The 18,819-nt window shown below is 38.0% G+C and overlaps 1 protein-coding gene across 1 annotated transcript; it reads right to left on the minus strand.

Annotated features, from left to right (window-relative positions):
* Positions 1-538: 538 nt before the first annotated feature.
* On the minus strand, positions 539-15,164 carry LOC122067311 (dystrophia myotonica WD repeat-containing protein-like). The gene is made up of 11 exons (XM_042631141.1): positions 14,591-15,164; positions 14,108-14,419; positions 13,913-14,021; positions 13,624-13,717; positions 9,726-9,813; positions 9,513-9,596; positions 6,444-6,540; positions 6,259-6,346; positions 5,967-6,072; positions 5,796-5,888; positions 539-1,297 (listed from the first exon to the last, which is right to left on the minus strand). Exons 1-11 carry the CDS (start codon positions 14,768-14,770, stop codon positions 899-901), a joined length of 1,650 nt encoding a protein of 549 aa, XP_042487075.1. The 5' UTR covers positions 14,771-15,164; the 3' UTR covers positions 539-898.
* Between the last annotated feature and the right edge of the window lie 3,655 nt (positions 15,165-18,819).

Below are 18,819 nucleotides of genomic sequence, written 5' to 3' on the forward strand. Positions count from 1 at the left end.
GGGGGGGGGGGAGGATGAGAAGATTCAATTTTAACCAGAACAGGAGATGATTTTGCTTTTATGGTTTTAATATCATTAATTCTCAATACAATGGCTTGGAGCTGCAACTGTCACAGCACATTTTACATGAAAGGATCATATGAATGGCGCTGGACTTCTCTTTATAATATTTAAACTCTTCCACACAGGCTTTCCAATCTCATCAATGAACAATGCATTTCGACCAAGTAAGGATTTCCCTTTACCATTATCATTGGTCCTTTGGAAGATCCATGCTCAAATGATTATTTGATAGCCACCCTGAAGAAAATAAATAAATATATAAAAATCCTTAACCTGTAGTTAAATGATTCCAGCCAAACAACTCGGATGGGAAGTCCATTTTTATGCTTATAACTCAGACACACATTTTCTATATTCATTATCATAATTGCTGAAAAATCCTTTAAGTGAATCAAAGAGAAAACCATACAAAATCCTCAATATTCATTATCATAATTGCTGAAAAACGATTGTCAATGTATCTAAGCAGAATATATTGCACAAGACCAATGTCGATTATTTCTTCCGGTCGCCAGAAATTTTATAGCAATACATGGCTATTTTGTATAGCCTGTGCATATTTGCTTACAACATTGACAACCTCCCCCTCCCCTCCTTTTCCTCTCTGCCATCACTGGCATTTTATCCCTAGAAAATATACAATGGAACTTGGCTTTTGATCTCATCGCAAGCACATTGGGTAATGGACCCAATGACCTTATAAGTTTACAACCTGCTTAATCCAAGAACACGCATTGGACAGCAATGCACTAAATAGTATATATTAGCAATTGGAGCTGCAATCCTGCAAAAATAAAAACTTTAAACTTAGCATGACATGGTGTATACTGCTCTGTTATTGCTTGCAAATGGCACTGCCAACTTTGGCTGACAATGGTAGCTTCTCTTTTGAACTGGAAGTTAGCACATTCTCCGAGTTGCTTGACTGGCTTTCAGCATTCCCAGGTCTCATCCAGATTTTTACATGTCCTTCCCGGCAAACGGTGACAACAGACTCTTGGGTAAATATCAACCCAGAGAGGGGTTCCACATGCACACGATGAGACACTACAGGGGAGAGTTTTGGCACATCTCGGATGCATGGAGCAGGTTGGAGAGTACCCACTGGGCAAATGGTGTCCCAATGAGATGACTGGCTTCCAGTGCTAAAGGTAGGGGACCCACCAGGTGGTACTCGGCGCAAAGGCACCACAATCTCATCCATTGCCAGGTCCCACAGAAGCAACTGTGTGTCCTGCAAAGAAATGTATGTATATCAATAATGTTATTACTGACATAATACATGTAAAAAATCAGAAACAAACTTGGGGAAGTAAGACTAATACATATATAGGCTTCACCAAATGAACTATCAGAAAGAAATGATTAAGAGGTGTGAGATCCACAAGATATACACAACCTTTTCCCAACTTAACGAGGTTGGCTACATGGATCCCCTCCCCCTCTCAAAATAAAATAAAATAAAAGAGAGAAGAAGAAGAAGAAAGAAAGAAGAGAAAATAAAAAAGGGAACAGATGATCAAAAATAGTAACGAAGTTGTACACAACTAGATAGGGTCTGCTACCTGGATCCACAAGATATAGCAGTAAGGATATGACATGAAGCATGGCGTGCAGAAAAATTTGAACAGAAATCTTAAGAATGTGTCTGAAGTACATGCAGGTTCGGATAAAGTAATCCAACAGAAATCTTCTGATTGGAAATCTATGGCGATAGCAAAGTAAGAAAATCAGATAACAAAGTGAACTGGAAAGAATGAAAAGAAGTCCGCTCAAACTTAGGTGAAAAAAAAAAAAGACTTCATGACTTCTAAGTACCTATTAAGACTGTCTAGGCTCCCCGCCATCCTATTCTCATTAGATTTTTTAGAAAAAACAATTAATGCTTAATTTGACTATAAACTACGGACAGGGAAACACAGTTTGAAAGTTTATTTTCTAGAAAACCTTTCATCTCCAATTGGAGAAAATTATACCCTAGGATATGTACTCTTTAGAGAAACTCAACGAATCAATTACAAGGTCAAAATTGGGTAAACCCATTGCCCAATGATATCAAAAGGTTTCCAAAACCTGCCCTTTTAAGAGTTCCAAACTAATAAATGAACCACTATAAAATCTTTCAGTCACCCATTACACCTAATGGAAAATTCTACAGGACAGTGATTAGGCCAATTATGACATATGGGGTGGAGTGCTGGACAGTCAAGAAGAGTAATGTATACAAGCTGGGCGTAGCAGAGATGAGGATGAGGATGTTGAGGGAAATGTGTGTTAAGAGAAGGAAAGATAGAGTAAGGAATGATTTTATCAGAATTGATTTGGGGTCGCACCAATCCAGGACAAGCTTCGCGAGAAAGCCGTTTGAGGTGGTATGATCATATACAATGGAGACCCATGGATGCACCTGTAAGTGACCAGATTCACATAGAAGGCGCTAAAAGAGGAAAGGGCAGACCTAAAATGACTATAGGGAGAGTGGTGAGAAAAGGTATGCAAAAAGTAGGGCTCAACCCAAGTATGGCTGCAAATAGAACTATTTGGAGGACAAAGACCTGTGTAGCCGACCCCTTTTAGGGGAATGTTCCCGAGATGCTGCTCTGACTTTGGTGTTTTACCTATCTTTTTTACTTCTAGTACTTCTTCCTTTTTCTTTTATTACCTTTTATTGCCTTCTCTTTCTTACTATTTATGCTTCTATGAGATCCATGTAGCGACCCCATTTAGTTGGAATAAGGTTATGATTGTTGTTGCTGCTGTATAAAATCATACAGTAAACAAAAAATCAATAAACCTGGTGGGAGAAGCAGGAAGAAGAGTTATAACACAGTTCTGAATTTCTGGAACTTAGCCAACAGGGTCAACTTTGCAAATTTCCAAAGGAGAAGTTTCTAAACTGCCCCAGATGGGAGATTGGCTGTACATCATGACTATCAACTAGCCAACCTCAGTCCGTACAGTAGCACTGTCAGTCTAGGACCCCTATCATGCAGCTCAGTTTAAGTGAATGAATACTCTTAAAGGATGTTATCTGAAGCAAGGAATGCTTAAAAAGGAGGAAGAAGATTCAGTAAGAAAAGGCACAGAGACAGAAGTCCAAACATCTGAAACAGATTTGAACTGATGACTCTGAATTCCTATTACCATGATCCTAATTCCCCCCCCCCCTTAAAAGTACTATGATCCTAATTCCCCCCCCTTAAAAGTACCATGATTCTAATTCCCCCCCTTAAAAGTACCACAATCCTCATTCCCCCTTCAAAGCCCATACACTCGTATTCAAGCTTATACTTGGGCCCAGTACCACATCAAGCAGGATGCTAATATGTATGGGAGCATTAACTTCTTTCTACACCAGAAATGATTGTTTACATCTATGTAAAAAAAAAAATCGGGGATGCGGTTGGTCAACTCTCATTAAAACCCTTGATGTTTAGAGAGAAACTTCCATTTGGGACCGAGGGACTGTTTCACTGCACAGAATTTCAAGAAAAAGATTTGGAAGGAAATATAGCACGATCTTCTAAGTTTTTTTTTTTTAGATGGGTGCAATATAGAAGGGGGGAGGGGGAATGTGACAGCCGGGAGACTCGAAATTGAGACCTCCTAGTGAGTGTGGGCTTAGTGCATCACAACCTCACCAACTGCGCTAGGCAGGTGTTAACACAATATTATAAAGTATTTTGTTTATTGATTGTTACCACATACCACCTTTAGTTCATAACCAAATTTTTAAATATCATTGACTGCTTAAACATTGGAAAGTTTCTCTATTTTGCTGATTCTTTGACAGGAATTTAGACATCCAAGTGTCGATTCTTACAGGCATGTCATTCTCCCTGTGAACTCTAAAAAAAAAAAAAAAAAGTACCCTTTATATAGACCCAATAACAGCAACAACTAAGCCTTTTCCCACCACTTGACCTAAATTAATACCTTTTTATACTTCAGGGCATAAAATTGTTGGTAGGATAGAAGCCATTCCAAATCAATTTTGGTGTTGACAGTTCCATCCTGCATCAAGTCGGTAGTCAACATGCCTCACACTCTACATGGGACAGTCTTTTCTCATGGTCATGCAACAGTTACATGCATAATGCATGCAGCCAGATGTGCAGGGTCATGAATAGGAAAGGCAAATTGATGGAGGGCCTAGTTCTGGTTCTGGGTCTGACTTGGCTTCTCTGTCATTCTCTCCTGTTCTTCTTCTTCTTCTTCTTCTTCTTTTTCTTCTTCTTTTTCTTCTTTTTCCTTTTCTGTTGCCCTGGGCAGAACCCTAAAGAGGAGGGTCGAGATTCTCTGTTTTGAACAGAGATATTTTTTTTTTGGCAGCTCTCAATCTCGGTAGAAACCAGAACAGAGAATGGGAAGGGAAGAAGAGAGAGATGGATGGAAGGAATGGGGATCCTTCGCCTCTGATACCACTTGATGCAGATCCGGGTTCCAAATACTGAAATCGGATCGCTTAGGGCCCATAATAGAGTAGTAACTCAAATAATCAGAATTGACGACAATTCTGCAAATAAACTGAAATTTCTAATAAAGGATGGTAATTTTGTAATTATAGCAGCAAACCACACAGTTTAATATAAGACAATAGGGCTGGATCTAATCAGGAAATTATTCTCAAAGTGAGGGGTAATTCTGTAAGGAGATGTGAAAGAAGCTAAAAGAGAAACTAAACATTAGTAGAGGGCAAGTATGTAATTTCAGCAAGTGGTTTATTTGAAAATAAGAAGATTGTTCATCTTCAACCTTAGGTCGCGATAGAACACAAAACCAGCAGCAAGAGGGGAAAGCTTGCGGTGGTGAGAGCTCCTCCCAGGGTCATCGTTTCAGCCCAAAATTCTTGACGAAGCTTGGACACCTTCTGGCCTCGTATTCCGACAGGAAGAATACTCCAAACAGCAAGCAAACATGAGTTGTAGTCCCTGCAACTCAGATCTGGCGATAGGAGAAGAATCAGCACTGTTGCAGAGCTCGAACTTGCAGCAGGAGCAGTAATAGGGCTTAAGGTTCTAGGGTTCAGGTCGCCTTGGGAAGAGATTCCTTCGCTCCAGATCTCAGGTCAAATCTCAGGCCAAAAGGAGTGCTTCTGAGAGGGATCGATCAAGTCTTCTGCAACCCAGTGAAGTAACAGCAGCAGGGAAAAGAAAGAACAGAGTATAATATGGAAGGGGAAGGGAAGAGAAGACAGAAGAGAAAAATCAGACAGAGAGAGAATATTAGAAAGGGGAAAGAAGAGAATCACCCACGGCAGCAATGGTTTCCAACAAAAAAAACTATTTAATTAATTTCTTCTTCAAAATTCTGTCAACAATGGACTACACAATCGTATATAAGGACTCAAAAGAACCTACCTTCCTAATCTGAAGTAGAATTAAACTTGCATCTAAAACTAAAAAAGAAATAAAAATCTCACTCAAATAAGAATACTACCAAACTAAGTTCTAGCTCTAAAAAGGAAAGAAGGAGGAATCAAATCAAAAGCTATTTTAAGCCCAACGCCCAAATGCATCACAAATGTTTACATTAGATATGCAGCATTTCAGGTCTCGGGAGTACACCTTCCCACCAATAAGGAATTTAAGGGGAGGGAAGAAACAAGTAAGACTGATTGAAATAAGGATAATAAGCAAAGAAAATAATACCATAAATATATCATACTCGTCATCCCAGATTTCTGGCAATTGGCCCCAAAAAATAATTCCCCAGAAAGAAAAGCGGCATACCTGACCAACAGAACCAAAACGGTACACGACATTTTCCCCTGTGCCATCTGAAGTAGGTGATGACCAGTACGAGTCAAAAGCAACTCCACTAACCTGCCAGATAAGTCCAAAATGAGAAGGTCATTAAAAAATTAAAAAAAAAAAAAACCCAGTACAAGACTGACAACTTACCCATGAGCTGTGCCCCTCACCCCATGCCACGACTTTCCGATCTTCCATGCTCCAAACTTGTACTAGATCATCTTCACCTCCAGTCAGAATGTACTTCCCATCCATGCTAAGAAACAGCAAGTTGATATCAATTATAATATTCTCTTCACCATGAAATTGGAAGGACAGCAAGAATTACATAAATACAATTTTTAAATACTATAAAGGGGGAAGGAGACTCATTAGAAACATTAGATGTTGAACAAATAACCAAATTACTCTTCGAGATCAGAAGAGAATTTAAGTTTAGTACCTCCAAGCACAGCACAGTAGAGCACCATAGTAGCTTTTCCCACCACATATTAGCTGTTCTTTTGAATAGTCAAATACCCGTAAGTAACCTGCACATGGCTTTTCAACTTAGCATGCTACAAAATCAACCTTTATCTGTTTATCGGAATTAAACATGAAGTAGTAACATGGTAATGAAATGCTAACCATCTCTTCCAACAGTTGCCAAATATGTCCTATCTTTTGAGAAAGCAATGCTATTGATTGAACCTTGGCAAATATGCCATCTGGCAACTGGATTACTCTGCAAGTGAATCACAAAATGACAACGATAAGGTAACTGAAAAAACCTCTTTGAATTAGAACATTCATTTTCCAAATATAAGCATCACATATCCCTGACAAGAGCCTATGGATATATTCTTCACCTCAAAAGTTCACCAAAAGAGGATGTTTAAGCAAAAAGTGAATTGATTATCTATGTTATACCCTAATCTTCCACAAAAATCCCCCAACAAAATGCTTGTGAATATCAGTACAGCTCTAAATTGCTCTATTTTCCATTGAATGGAAATGGTAAGTACTCCAGTTCACAGATTAGATTGGGTAACTAATTCCCACATCTGATGAGATCACGAGAAAGCAAACTCACCTTGATTCTTATTGGTTGTTGGGAACTTGGAATTGAAGTATAAAAATGTAGAACACAATTCCCATTATGCCTACGTATATTCATATGAATATAAACTAGCCTAAACAGAATCCCTTCCCGAGGACTTTAGCCACACCTACCCCTGGGGGCCATGATGAGCTAGATTCTTTTTTCAATGAATATCAGCTTTTGAGTCAAATCCCTTTATATTGCTATTCAAGTATTCAACTACAGCTCAATGTGTTGGGCCGTACATAGAAACATAATAGTACATAACGCATATCCACGGATCTTATGCCATGTACTTTTGGAACTGGCTTCATCATGTTATTGTTGGAGGGAAGATAACCTGTAAAGGAGAATTAAGTGGTTGAAAGTATGTACATAACACAACAGAAAATAAAAACATGTATATTCTTAAGCGAAATTACTCTTGCTAATGAGAAAGGCAGAGTTGGCTGTCATGTTGAGTAAGACAAGTTACAGCCTCATCAAACTGACATAGAAAGAATCAACAACCTACATAAGAAAGAACAGAAAATAAGGATCATAATCTTTATGCTGGCTGGGAGCACGATTATCTGCCATCCAGCACAAGGGAAGCGTTAATCCCAGCTTGTGTCTCCTCGACCAAAACAATATCATCAGCATTGAACATACATCACGACCACAAAACCTTGTCTTGAATGTTCCTGGTTAAATCATTTATGATAAGTGCAAACAAATAAGAGCCTAAGGCAGATCCTTGATGTAGTCCAGTTGTAACTGGGAATTCACTACTTTGCCCTCCCACAGTTAAATCATCTAGTCACCACGTCCTCATACATATATTTAATTTAACTACATATTTACTCGATAACCTTTTCTTCTCCAATACATTCTAGATTAGCTCTTTAGTCATGGGATTTTTCTAGTTCAATAAAGACCATATGGAGATCCGTTTTGTAAGCTCTAAACATTTCCCTGAGCCTCATGAGTAAGTAAATAGCTTCTTTCGTGGATCTACCTAACAAAAAACCAAATTGGTTCTCCGAAATAGTAGTGTCTCTTCTTAGGTGGGCTTCAATGACCTCCTCCCACAATTTCATATTATGATTCATTAGTTTTATGCCTCTATAGTTATTGCAGGCTTTACAACTCTGGATATCACCTTTATGTTTGTAGATCGAAACTACGATGTTTCTCCTCCACCCATCATGCATTTTCCTTGTGTGCAAAATCTTGATTTAGTGTCATGTATGACTATAATGTAAACAAGCACTTAAAAAAGTATAAAAAATGGAATAACACATACAGCGCCTTGAACAGTAAGGTGTCAGCTCACCTTGATCTAGAAAAATCACTTGGACGCTAAGGCGGTGCTTAGGTGATGTCTTGACAACTATGGTCCATGTGACACTGGACCCCAACACTAGATCTTTAGTAAAATTTCATCCAAAATGAGTGGAGAAAGTGAATCAAAATTGAGAAGATGTCATTTTACATTTTTTATATTTGTTCCCTCGTGGCAATTCTGTAATCTTATGGAACTTCAGATTATACCATGAGGAGTTTGCCTTGGCTTGATAATAAACATGGTTTTAAAAATAATTGAATGGCAAAACAGGATTTATGTAGCCAACCTCATTTAGTTGAAAAGAATATTTGAGTTGAGAAGATATCAGGGGAGGCCCTCTATCAATTTGAGAAGAGCTAAACATCACCAGGCATAATGAGATATTTAGAAGCTAAAAACTAAATATCCTATCAAGAAGACAACACATATATCAAAACTTTGATAACTAAAGAACTAGTCAATATTGTAGAAAAATTAACAATGTAATGGAGCAGAGCCAACAGAGTTGACAACAAATACAACAGTTTAAACCCCCCCCCCCCCCCCAAAAAAAAAAAAAAAAGAAAAAGAAAAAAAAAAAGAGGGGGAAAAACTCATGATGATGCAAAACTTCACCAAAGATGGAAAAATTGGAAAGAAAAGGTTCTCATATAATTGCACAATGATAGATGGGGCTGCAGGTATAGGGTTCAAAAAAATTAGGCACTATAAGAAAATAGCAGACTCTTAGAAGCGTATGGGAAATTATAAGTAAAAGAATTACAGATGACTCAGGGCTCTCTATAATGATGGGTAGTACAGAGAGATTGGTGCAAAGGAATTGATATGAGTCAACAATGAAGTGCATTTGGTATTGATTGAAACAGTAAGTTGTTTAGAGGATCAATAAAGGGGTATAGAGATTGGACGGTCTTTCCCCCCACCAAAAAAAAATCACTGTTGAGATAGGGTAGCGGGTGATGGAAATTGATGCAAACAAAAAAAGACAAACAAGACTAGAGCAAGAGCACCATGAAAGCAACAAAACCTTCAACAGAATAGAGGGACTATCAAAAACATAACCTGAGACAACAGAAAAATCTCTATTCATCAATATTGTTTAATTTTTCAGTACAACATTCCTTCCATAATTTTAGAGAAAACTCTTAGAATAATTCTGGACAAACCTTGTACAACTAACTACTAAAGAAATGGTTTACACAAGAAATCCTCCTACTCAAAGAAAATCACAAGTTTAAGGATCTCGTTATTTATTGTGGATGCGGTAGGATATGTCAGAAAGAATTACCTTACTGGACCGTGCATGTGCAACAGAAAATTGAGCTTGATCCTTGATAACAGGGAATGAAGAATCTCCAGCACCATCCTTGCTCTAAAACAATTAATAAAGTACATCATTATATAATTGGGCTAATGTACACTTAATTCAGTACGCGAAGCATCACAAAATGCCTGAAGGCATATATCGGCATAATTTCTTAAAGTGAAAGTAAGGCAGTACCTTTTCATAAACATACAAGTTTCCATCAGCATGAGCAACAACAAAAGCTCCATCACCTTCAGGTACCCATGCAACACTAGTACATCGACTGTTGAAAAATAGCCAGCAGGTTGCATGATGAGACTAGTAACTAAAATCAAGTTAAAAAGCAGGAAAACAAGATATCACAGAAAAAAAAAATTCATAATCTAAGCAACAACAGCGTGAAAATTGAGACTTCTACTGTAGCTCAACTTTATAGTAGCATAATACTTGGAGCACATAGGACTATAGGAGGTTTGTCAAGAGGTTAGAGTAAATAAGGATAACATTTTGAATGGTAAGATAATATTTTAGATTCAGGGCACGAAAAATAATGCTGTTTCTTTGTGCGGAAGAGGGTAGACCTAAATAAGGACAACATTTTGAATGATAAGATAATGTTTTAGATTCAGGGCACCAAAAATAGTGCTGTTTCTTTGTGTTGAAAGGGAAATAAATTACGAAAAGTCAATCATTCAACTCAGCTAATATACTCTTTATTTTTTTCATGAACTTTCAACTAACTCATTAGTACACTACAGTTACTTCATTTGATTTTTATTTTGTGATGCACTTTTATCATCAAACCAGATTTGGATGAGAAAGTGTCCGTAGTTTGATTAGTTACTCAAACATGATTTTGAATACAGAGAATAGGAAGCAATTATTGACACATCCCTTTTGAAATATTGCAGCTTGTATCTATCATAGTTTAGAAACTTAAAAAAAAAAAAAAAAAACCAATTCGCTCAGTGGCCCACTGATCCAAGTAGCTCAGCAATCTAATCGAGGAGATCAACGAGTGAATACAAGATAATTATTTATTATTTTTATCCTTTAATGGTGGTGGCAGTTGAGAGATCAAGGAGATAGAGAGAGGAGTTAAGCAGTAGAAGAGAGGGAAATTGGGAATATTGAGACAAAACAGGGAGAAGGAGTAGGAACTCCAGGAAAACTTGTAGAGAGAGAAATAGGGGATGAGAAAATTGGGGAGGGGGCTGGGAAGTTTATAGCAATGGAGAAAACTGGAGGACAGAAAGAGAGAGGGCTTCTATGCAGTATTGATTACCACACAAAAGCATACACGAAAAATTAAGCATTGCAAAATATACCAGTGACATGGATTTGTATTGATTTGCTGAACAAATATTAGACATTTGGATGAGACACCCCTTCTTACCAAAAAACAGTTAAATAGTGCTTTGGGAAGGAAAGAACAATTTTTTTTTCTCAGCATAAGTACAGAACGCAACTTGACGATTGGGTAGACGAAATTGTCTACATTCCATAAGTCACTCATCCTCAAAAAATTCAAGGAAATTCATGACCTATTTTCTTTAATAGTCGAGAAATGAACTGAAATTTAACTAGAAGACAGATTAGCTTTGAAATTGTTCATTTTATTTTTTATGTGATTTTCAAGTACATGAGCTTCTCACCTTCTCATTTTCTTACGGAATCCAATACAAAACTTTATGAGTAATTTCAAAAAAAAAGGGTAAAAAAAATTTAGAAGTAATATCAGGTTAGTGTAATGGTGAGAGGGCATTCCTACTCAGAGAGAGAGAGAGATGAAGACTGAAGGAAAATGTATGTGTGCACTTCCACAGTTTCGTAAGTAACAGAGCTGTATTGAAAGTTTTCATATGGTAAATGCAGTAGGTGATTGAGATGTAAGACAGCAGCTAGTTTCTTAATCGTTCCTCCACCCTTCTGCGCTTTTACTCTAAGTGCAGCTCTCACATACATGGATATCCAATAATGGTGGAGCAAAAGGTCCTCCCTTCAGGGAACAAAGGAATAGAGTGAAAGCAGGTATGCAAGCACTATCAGGAAACAAAATTACTGCGACAGACAACAGTAATAAATATGACTGGGAAAAAAAGCAACAATTACCTTAATGATCTTTTCTTATCCATCTTTTTTCACCTGGCCCCTTTCTTGATTTGTGAAGAAACTTTTATGGTATTATAATAGAAACAAAATTCAAGAAAAAACCTTCATCCTCACAAAGATTGACAAATGATGCTTTATCCAGCCAGTGAGCCAACAGTTTCGTAAAGGTTTTACACTTTTACTAACATGTACAAGAATCCATCAAGCCCTGTTTCCACTCAAAGATAAGATCTACATATCTAGAAAGCTATTCAAGGGTGTTCAAACCTGCGCTCTAGGCTGACAAGAAACATGAATTGAAGGTTTTCAAACATTCCAAAAAAAATTAATCCAATACCATCCCTCCCTCACCCCCAACCCCCTAAAAAAAAAAAAAAAAAAAAAGACTCATCCTTCTATTCGAAATTTATGGGCCCCAACCTAAAACATTGAAGGAGAACCATTGATCATCCGAAAACAATATAAGTTATTACTCACGAGAAAATGCCTAAGAATCCCACTTCTAGTCTCTTATCTTGGAAGGCATTGAGGAACCTTTTGACCCCCACAGCTATAGGCACATCAAGAAGTGATAGGATATAAAATGTTACATTAGAGACCAAATTTTTTGCTTAGAATCATTGAAATTACTGGCCCAAAGGCCCCAAACCCAAAACGTTGTAGGAGAACCAAAACCCCATAAAAATATAAAATCCCCACCTGTAAGAAGAAACCTAGATAAACCACTTCACCTTTTTTTGGTAAAGGATGACATAAAAAAAGTGACTAAGGAACCCCCCCCCCCCCCCACAAAAAGGAAAAAGAGAGAGAGAGAGAGATTCAAATTCTTCTTTCATGTGATTTCAACAAATCAAATCCCACACCGTTGATCAGGCCTTTCCAACAATATCCTACAGTACTACATTATAATAATGTTTGGTACCTAACAAAATACATAAACCAATCCACTTAACAAACCAAAGTGTCACTCCCACACCATCCAATGGAAAGGGGGGGTTTTTTAATGGGTAACTAGTAAACTGAGTACCTAACAAATAAAATAAGTGCACCTAAGAGCTAAGATGAGGATGTTGAGGTGGATGAGCAGCAAAACTAGATGAAAACAAATAAGAAACGAGCACATTCGAGGAAGTTCAAGAGTGGCTTCAATAGGTGATAAGTTGAACGAGAGTTTTTTTAAGTGGTTTGCGCTAGTAAAACAAAGGCCATTGAGCACATTGTTATGGAGTTACTTAGTGCAGAGAGAGAAATTAAAAGTATAAGGGGCAGACCGAAAATCACCTTGGGAGAAAAAGTGAAAAGAGACTATCCAGTTTCAGGTTAACAACTAAGATGACCTTAAATAAAGTTCAGTGGCTATGTTAGTTGGACACTTCAAATTATGAGCCACACCAGTGTCCAACACTTCATGAAAGCCAATGAAGTGCAGGAGATGGAATCCATCCTGCACCCAAATTGTATCCTTTGATCTGTCGGATTAACATTGTGGCTATTTGGTATAAGGCTTCATAGAGCTGGGTTCAGTTTAATGTAAATACCTACCTTGTTGATATGATGAACTTTTCAGCAAAAATATTTGCAACAATAAATTGTCAGAGCATATATTAAAAATTTTAATGGTCAATGCATGACAAGAAATGACTCAGCAAGAAGTGATTATAGAAGATATGAATGGTTTTGGGTTGCCAATAAACTCAGTTTAAACAGAGTTGAAGTTGAATGGCAAAACAAGATTTTATACCCAACCCCATCAAGCTAGGAAAAGGCTTAGTTGAGTTTAGTTGAGTGCATGGAAAATGCTTCAGAACCAAATGAACTAGAGCCTAAAGACGGAAGGGTATTAGATGTATAAAGTAGGGATGGCCATTATGACAAGCATACTTGGGAGACAACACCAATTAATTTACAAAATTCAGCACTACCCACATCACAGAGAGGATAATAGAAAAAGGAAAAGATGATAATAACTTAAAGGTCTTACCCACTATTAACGGAACCATCTTTGTTGTAATGTTGGGCAGTGACGAGCTTCTTTCCAACATCTTGCAATTGCTGCCTCAGTGACACCGAATAGACTACAAATTCACAGACATAAGAAAAAGAGAGGATTATAAAGATAACTGCCACAAGAAGTAAGAAAAAAAATAGCCTAAGTCTTCGAGCATAAATTAAGTCCCTTCTTCTTCCTTTTTTTTTTTTTCTGATTATTATTTCCTCTTCCTTTTTGTGTCCTTTTCCTTGTTTTGATGAATAGAGTAGAAACTACTTACCATCTCCAGAATTCAATCCAATAAGCAAGTCATGGCCATCCTTAGCTTCGGGATCAAATGCGTGGCACACCGGGTTTGAATTGCTGAAATGGAGAGCTTTTATAGGATCCTACGGTCCAAAGGCTTATTTCTTAAAACAGGTTTCAGCTGTAGGAAGAGGAAAGGATAATCCAAGTGGAAGAGTCAAGAAATTACCTTATCTTGAGAATTGAAGTCGCTGATGAATAGGGTGTCGCCCACATTGAATATCAAATAAGTCCCTTTGCTATCATAATTCAAAATAAACGGACTACCACTGGTACTAGAACTCCCCAATGAACCAGTCCTGCTATTCCCCGATAGGTTTTTACTCGAACCATTCCCACCTACAAAGCCAAGTGCACGGCTGCCGTTCCCACCACCCAATAACCTCGCTGCCGCTAATCTCACTCCGCTGCCAGAGCTCAGGCTCGAAGACGGAGCAGGCGATACTTGTGAGGGTTTTTCCTTGAGGTGTGCAAGGGTTGCCTGGATAATCAATCAATAAATTATCCAAACAATATCTAGATTGATTAATATAAAGGCGATATCGGTACGGATTCCTCCGAATTCTCTGAAAATTATAAGGTGAAGAGACAGATATATAAAAGTAGAAAACCCTTAGTGGGGGGGGGGGGGGAGAGAGACAGAGAGAGACACCTGAGTAACGGCTTTGCCATGGGCATAGTGAAGGAGACCGGCAGGGTGAGTCTTCTCGTACTGGAGTTTATAACGGCCATCAGGTGTCTTGAAATAGGTCTTCAGCCCTGGAGATTGCGCGTTCGCCGCCGACGAGGAAGACATCATGCCGTTGCTGTTGCTGCTGCTGCTGTGGATCATTTCGACTACGATTGGTCTCGACACATGAGATCATGACAAATAAAATCCTCTCCTTCCCCCCTCGCCCCTCTCCCTGTCCCTCAAGTCTCTATATCCCTGTCTCAAACTCGCTACCAATGCTTGGTTTCTGCTAGGAGCTTCTGCTGGTTCTTCCTTCTCCAGTTCTCCTTCGTTGCCTTCTTCTTCTTCCTCCTCTTCCTATTTCTCCTGTAAATTGGAATCGAACGGCATCTACGGGTACCTAGAAGCAGATTAATGCACAGATTCTGTAAATGCGATGCAGCGAAAAGAGCCTCAAATTAGTTCAAATTTTCAACGATCGGATTCGGAAAGGAATTATAAATTCCAGGTCAGCGTTGTCGCAATCTCCTGCTTCTCTGCTTCTTGATTAACCGTTTAGGGTGATTTCTTGTCCTTCCTCTCTGTCTCTCTCCCTACGCTCTCGGCCTCGCGCGCAATAGTAAACCCAAAGATACGGACCAACCAAATGGGGTCCTGCGTTTGGAATCTTGATGAGTAAATCGTTTACCGTGCTAGTTTGGTAAGCCGGATCGACGTTTGATTTCTCTTCTCTTGTTTGACTTTTGGATCCATCTAATGTTAGTAGCTGAGGAAGGTGAGTAATGTTAGTTGCTGAGGAAGGTGAGAACTAATGTGGGATGGGTACTATACTACCATGGGTGACATGCATTTTGGATGATATTTAATATCTGCCTCAAGGAGGCAAGGTTAGACTCCAAAATAGGTTGATATGAATCTCAAAAGGGTTTTTAACCAAACAAAAAAAAAGAAAGAAAAAAACTCAAAAAGTATGACTAATGAGGGATTTCGCTGATAAAGTTAAATGAAGAAGGTCCTTAACCAAAAAAAAAAAAGAAGCACACCATGAAATCAATGAGAAGTATAAAAGTAGGAGTAAAAAGGTCATTTCATATAAAAGGGAGAAAAAATGCTGCCATGCTGCCATACGAATCTCTCGACACCAAAATAAAATTACCCATATTCTCATTCCTGATGGGGAACTGTCTCCAACCTCTGAAATTGAGGAGATTTTTGCTTCCCATTTAGTTTATATTCTTCTACATCTAATCCTTGTAACCCGACAATTCTTAAGGGTATATTCCCCAACTCGTTGATTGAGGAGGACCGTCTATCTCTAAATTTCGTCTATCTCTAAATTATATCCTAATTTGGTAGAAATTAAAAAAGTTGTTCTCTCTATTGGTGGTTACAAAGCACCCGAACAGGATGGTTTTCAGGTAATTTTTTACCACCAATTTTGGAATCTTCTCCAAAAGAATGTGGTGAATCTTGTTTCTTCCTTCTTTAGGGATATATCCCTACCTTCTGGTCTCAATCATACCCTGATTTGCCAGGTACCAAAAAAACTTAATCCATCCACTATTGAGGACTGTATACCCATTAGCCTTTGTAATATAGCCTACAAGTTCATTTGTGAAATTCTTGATACAAGGCTTCGTCCAGTTTTACACCGTATTATCTTTCTTTTCCAATCGGCCTTTGTCTTTGGGCTAAAAATTTCTAATAATATTGTCATTGCCCATGAAATTTTTCACTTTCTTCGAAAAACTAAAAGCAAAACGGGATGGGTTGCTCTGAAATTGGACATGGCAAAAGCATATGATTGGGTGAGTGGGGTTTTTTTAAGAGGCATCCTTGATTTTCTGGGTTTTGGAGACCAATGGGGAGACCGGATTAGTTATATTATTAGCACTCCATCCTTCTCCATTAAACTTGAAGATTCTACTTTCTCCTGGTTTGAACCTTCTCGTGGTCTTTGTCAGGGTTGCCCTCTTAGCCCGTATCTATTTTTATTTGTTATGGAAGGTTTGTCAAGACTTCTTACTTGCTATAGAGAGCTGAACTTTTTTAGATGAATTAAAATTGCTAGGGCTGCCCCTGAAGTTACCCACCTCTTTTTTGCGGGTGATATTTTTATTTTTCGTCGAGCTACCCTGGAAGATTATTCTCCATTAAGACTATTTTGGACATTTTCTCCAGCTTATTTGGCCTTAATGTAAATACCTCTAAGAGTTGCTTGGCTTTTAGTTCAAACGTTTCCACTGAAAATAAAAGATTTTTTTTTGTAATTTGATGGGTATGGGTGTGATGGACTCTAGGTCTGTCTATCTTAGTACACACATTTATCATAATAGAGATAAGAAGGGTTACCTTTACAACTTGATAAACCAAATAAAAAGTAAACTTTCACACTAGAAGGCAAATTTACTCACTTATGTAGGGAGAACCATCATTGTGCAATCCACACTGGCTTCAATCCCTTCCTATCTCATGTCTTCCTTATTACTACCTAAAAGGATTTGGACTGAGTTGGATTCCATATATTATAGGTTTTGGAATGGAGACTTATCCAATAAAATGAAAGCCCACTTGGTAGGATGGAAGAGAATTTGCAGACCTAAAACCTTGGGAGGGTTGGGTCTCAAATTATTAGAAATTCAGAATAAAGCCTTAGTTTGTAAATTAGGGTGGAGACTGATGAATGACCATGACTCTCTCTGGGCAACAATTTTAAAAGGAAAATATTTTCCTAATAGAAGCTTATTTCACGCCGTAACCTTGAGGAAAAAAGGTTCCTAGCCGTGGAATAGCTTAACTACTATTCTACCCTATCTATCCCAGTGGTGCACTTGCATAATTGGAAATGGCCAGAATACTGATTTTGCGTGAGACCCATGGATACCAGTTCTCTCAAGCACATTATCTGGGAAAACTTTGGCCGCCTCAGGTTTCTCCATCCCTGAATCGTTGCAGGACAAAAAGGTAAGTGATTTGCTAACAAATAATTGTTGAAATATTAATCTGCTAAACTTTCTCTTCCCTGCACGTTTTGTTTCTTCTATTTTATCTTTTTCTCCTGAAATTCAAGAAGACTTTTGGCGATGCAATATTGCACAATTTTAAACCCTTACTGCCAAGTTGGCTGCAAAGTATCTAAGTAATGAGCATCCTACTAACATTATTGGATTATCTAACTAGTGCTCTTGCGTATCTCTATGCTCACATTGGTGGTGTTTCTTTTGGAAGATACATATTCACCTCAAATTTAAGTTTTTTTTTTTTTCTTTAAGGATTGCCCACGGAGGACTTCCAACAAGGGATATCTTAGGAAAATGGGTTCCCATAAATGATCTTTATGCTCTGTGTAATTCAAAAAGGAAACTGCTTGGCATTTATTCCTATCATGCGAATTCTCTGAGCGCATATGAGCTGCCAGTCCATTAGGATTCACGGTTTTCCAAGACCCTTCCTTTCAACACATTATTATGTATTTATTTAAATTCCATAGATTTTCAAAACAAGATTGGAAACTCTTCTTTTTCAATTTCATTACCATATGTTACTTATCTAGAATCATAGGAATAGCATAATTTTTAAGAATATAAAATTGAACCCTCATGATGTTTTGGTTCTGGCCTTAAAATGGATTCATCAATTGCAAGACTTGGGCAACCCAAGACACCTTCTGAACATCCCATGAATGCAACATATTGACAACCCCCATTAGTCCATTCAAAGCATATAGTCAGCATTGCAATATTTTAATTTGTGCAGTTATTCACAAACCTCAACAAGGTTTAACAGGTTGGGTAGTAGGTTTGCTAAAGGGCAATGAAAGGCATTTACTAATAACAGATTATTTAATGACAATAAACCTTACAGAAGGAAGCACCAGGGCCCTTCTGTCTGGAGCACAAGCTACAATAGGACTTGGAGTATCTCTCATGGAAATATGGACTAACTCAGACACTTTGCACAAACTTTCTTTTGATTTAGAAAATTTTCCATGGCCACTTAGTGTAGCACCTACCTTTTTGGAAATGTACAAAATCCTAACGAATGTAACGTGTAGGTTGCTCCCTAACCAAGCACAGGTATCCTTCTTCGCTTCCATAGCAGAAGCAAATATGGCAAACGGTAGACTTACTGCTGCCTCTTTTGTACATTGCTAGTTTCCTTGTTGAATGTATTTTCGTCTTCAATTAAAAAAAATAAAAAAAATAAAA

Source organism: Macadamia integrifolia, unplaced genomic scaffold, assembly GCF_013358625.1.
Source record: "Macadamia integrifolia cultivar HAES 741 unplaced genomic scaffold, SCU_Mint_v3 scaffold2828, whole genome shotgun sequence".
Classification (NCBI taxonomy): Eukaryota; Viridiplantae; Streptophyta; class Magnoliopsida; order Proteales; family Proteaceae; genus Macadamia; species Macadamia integrifolia.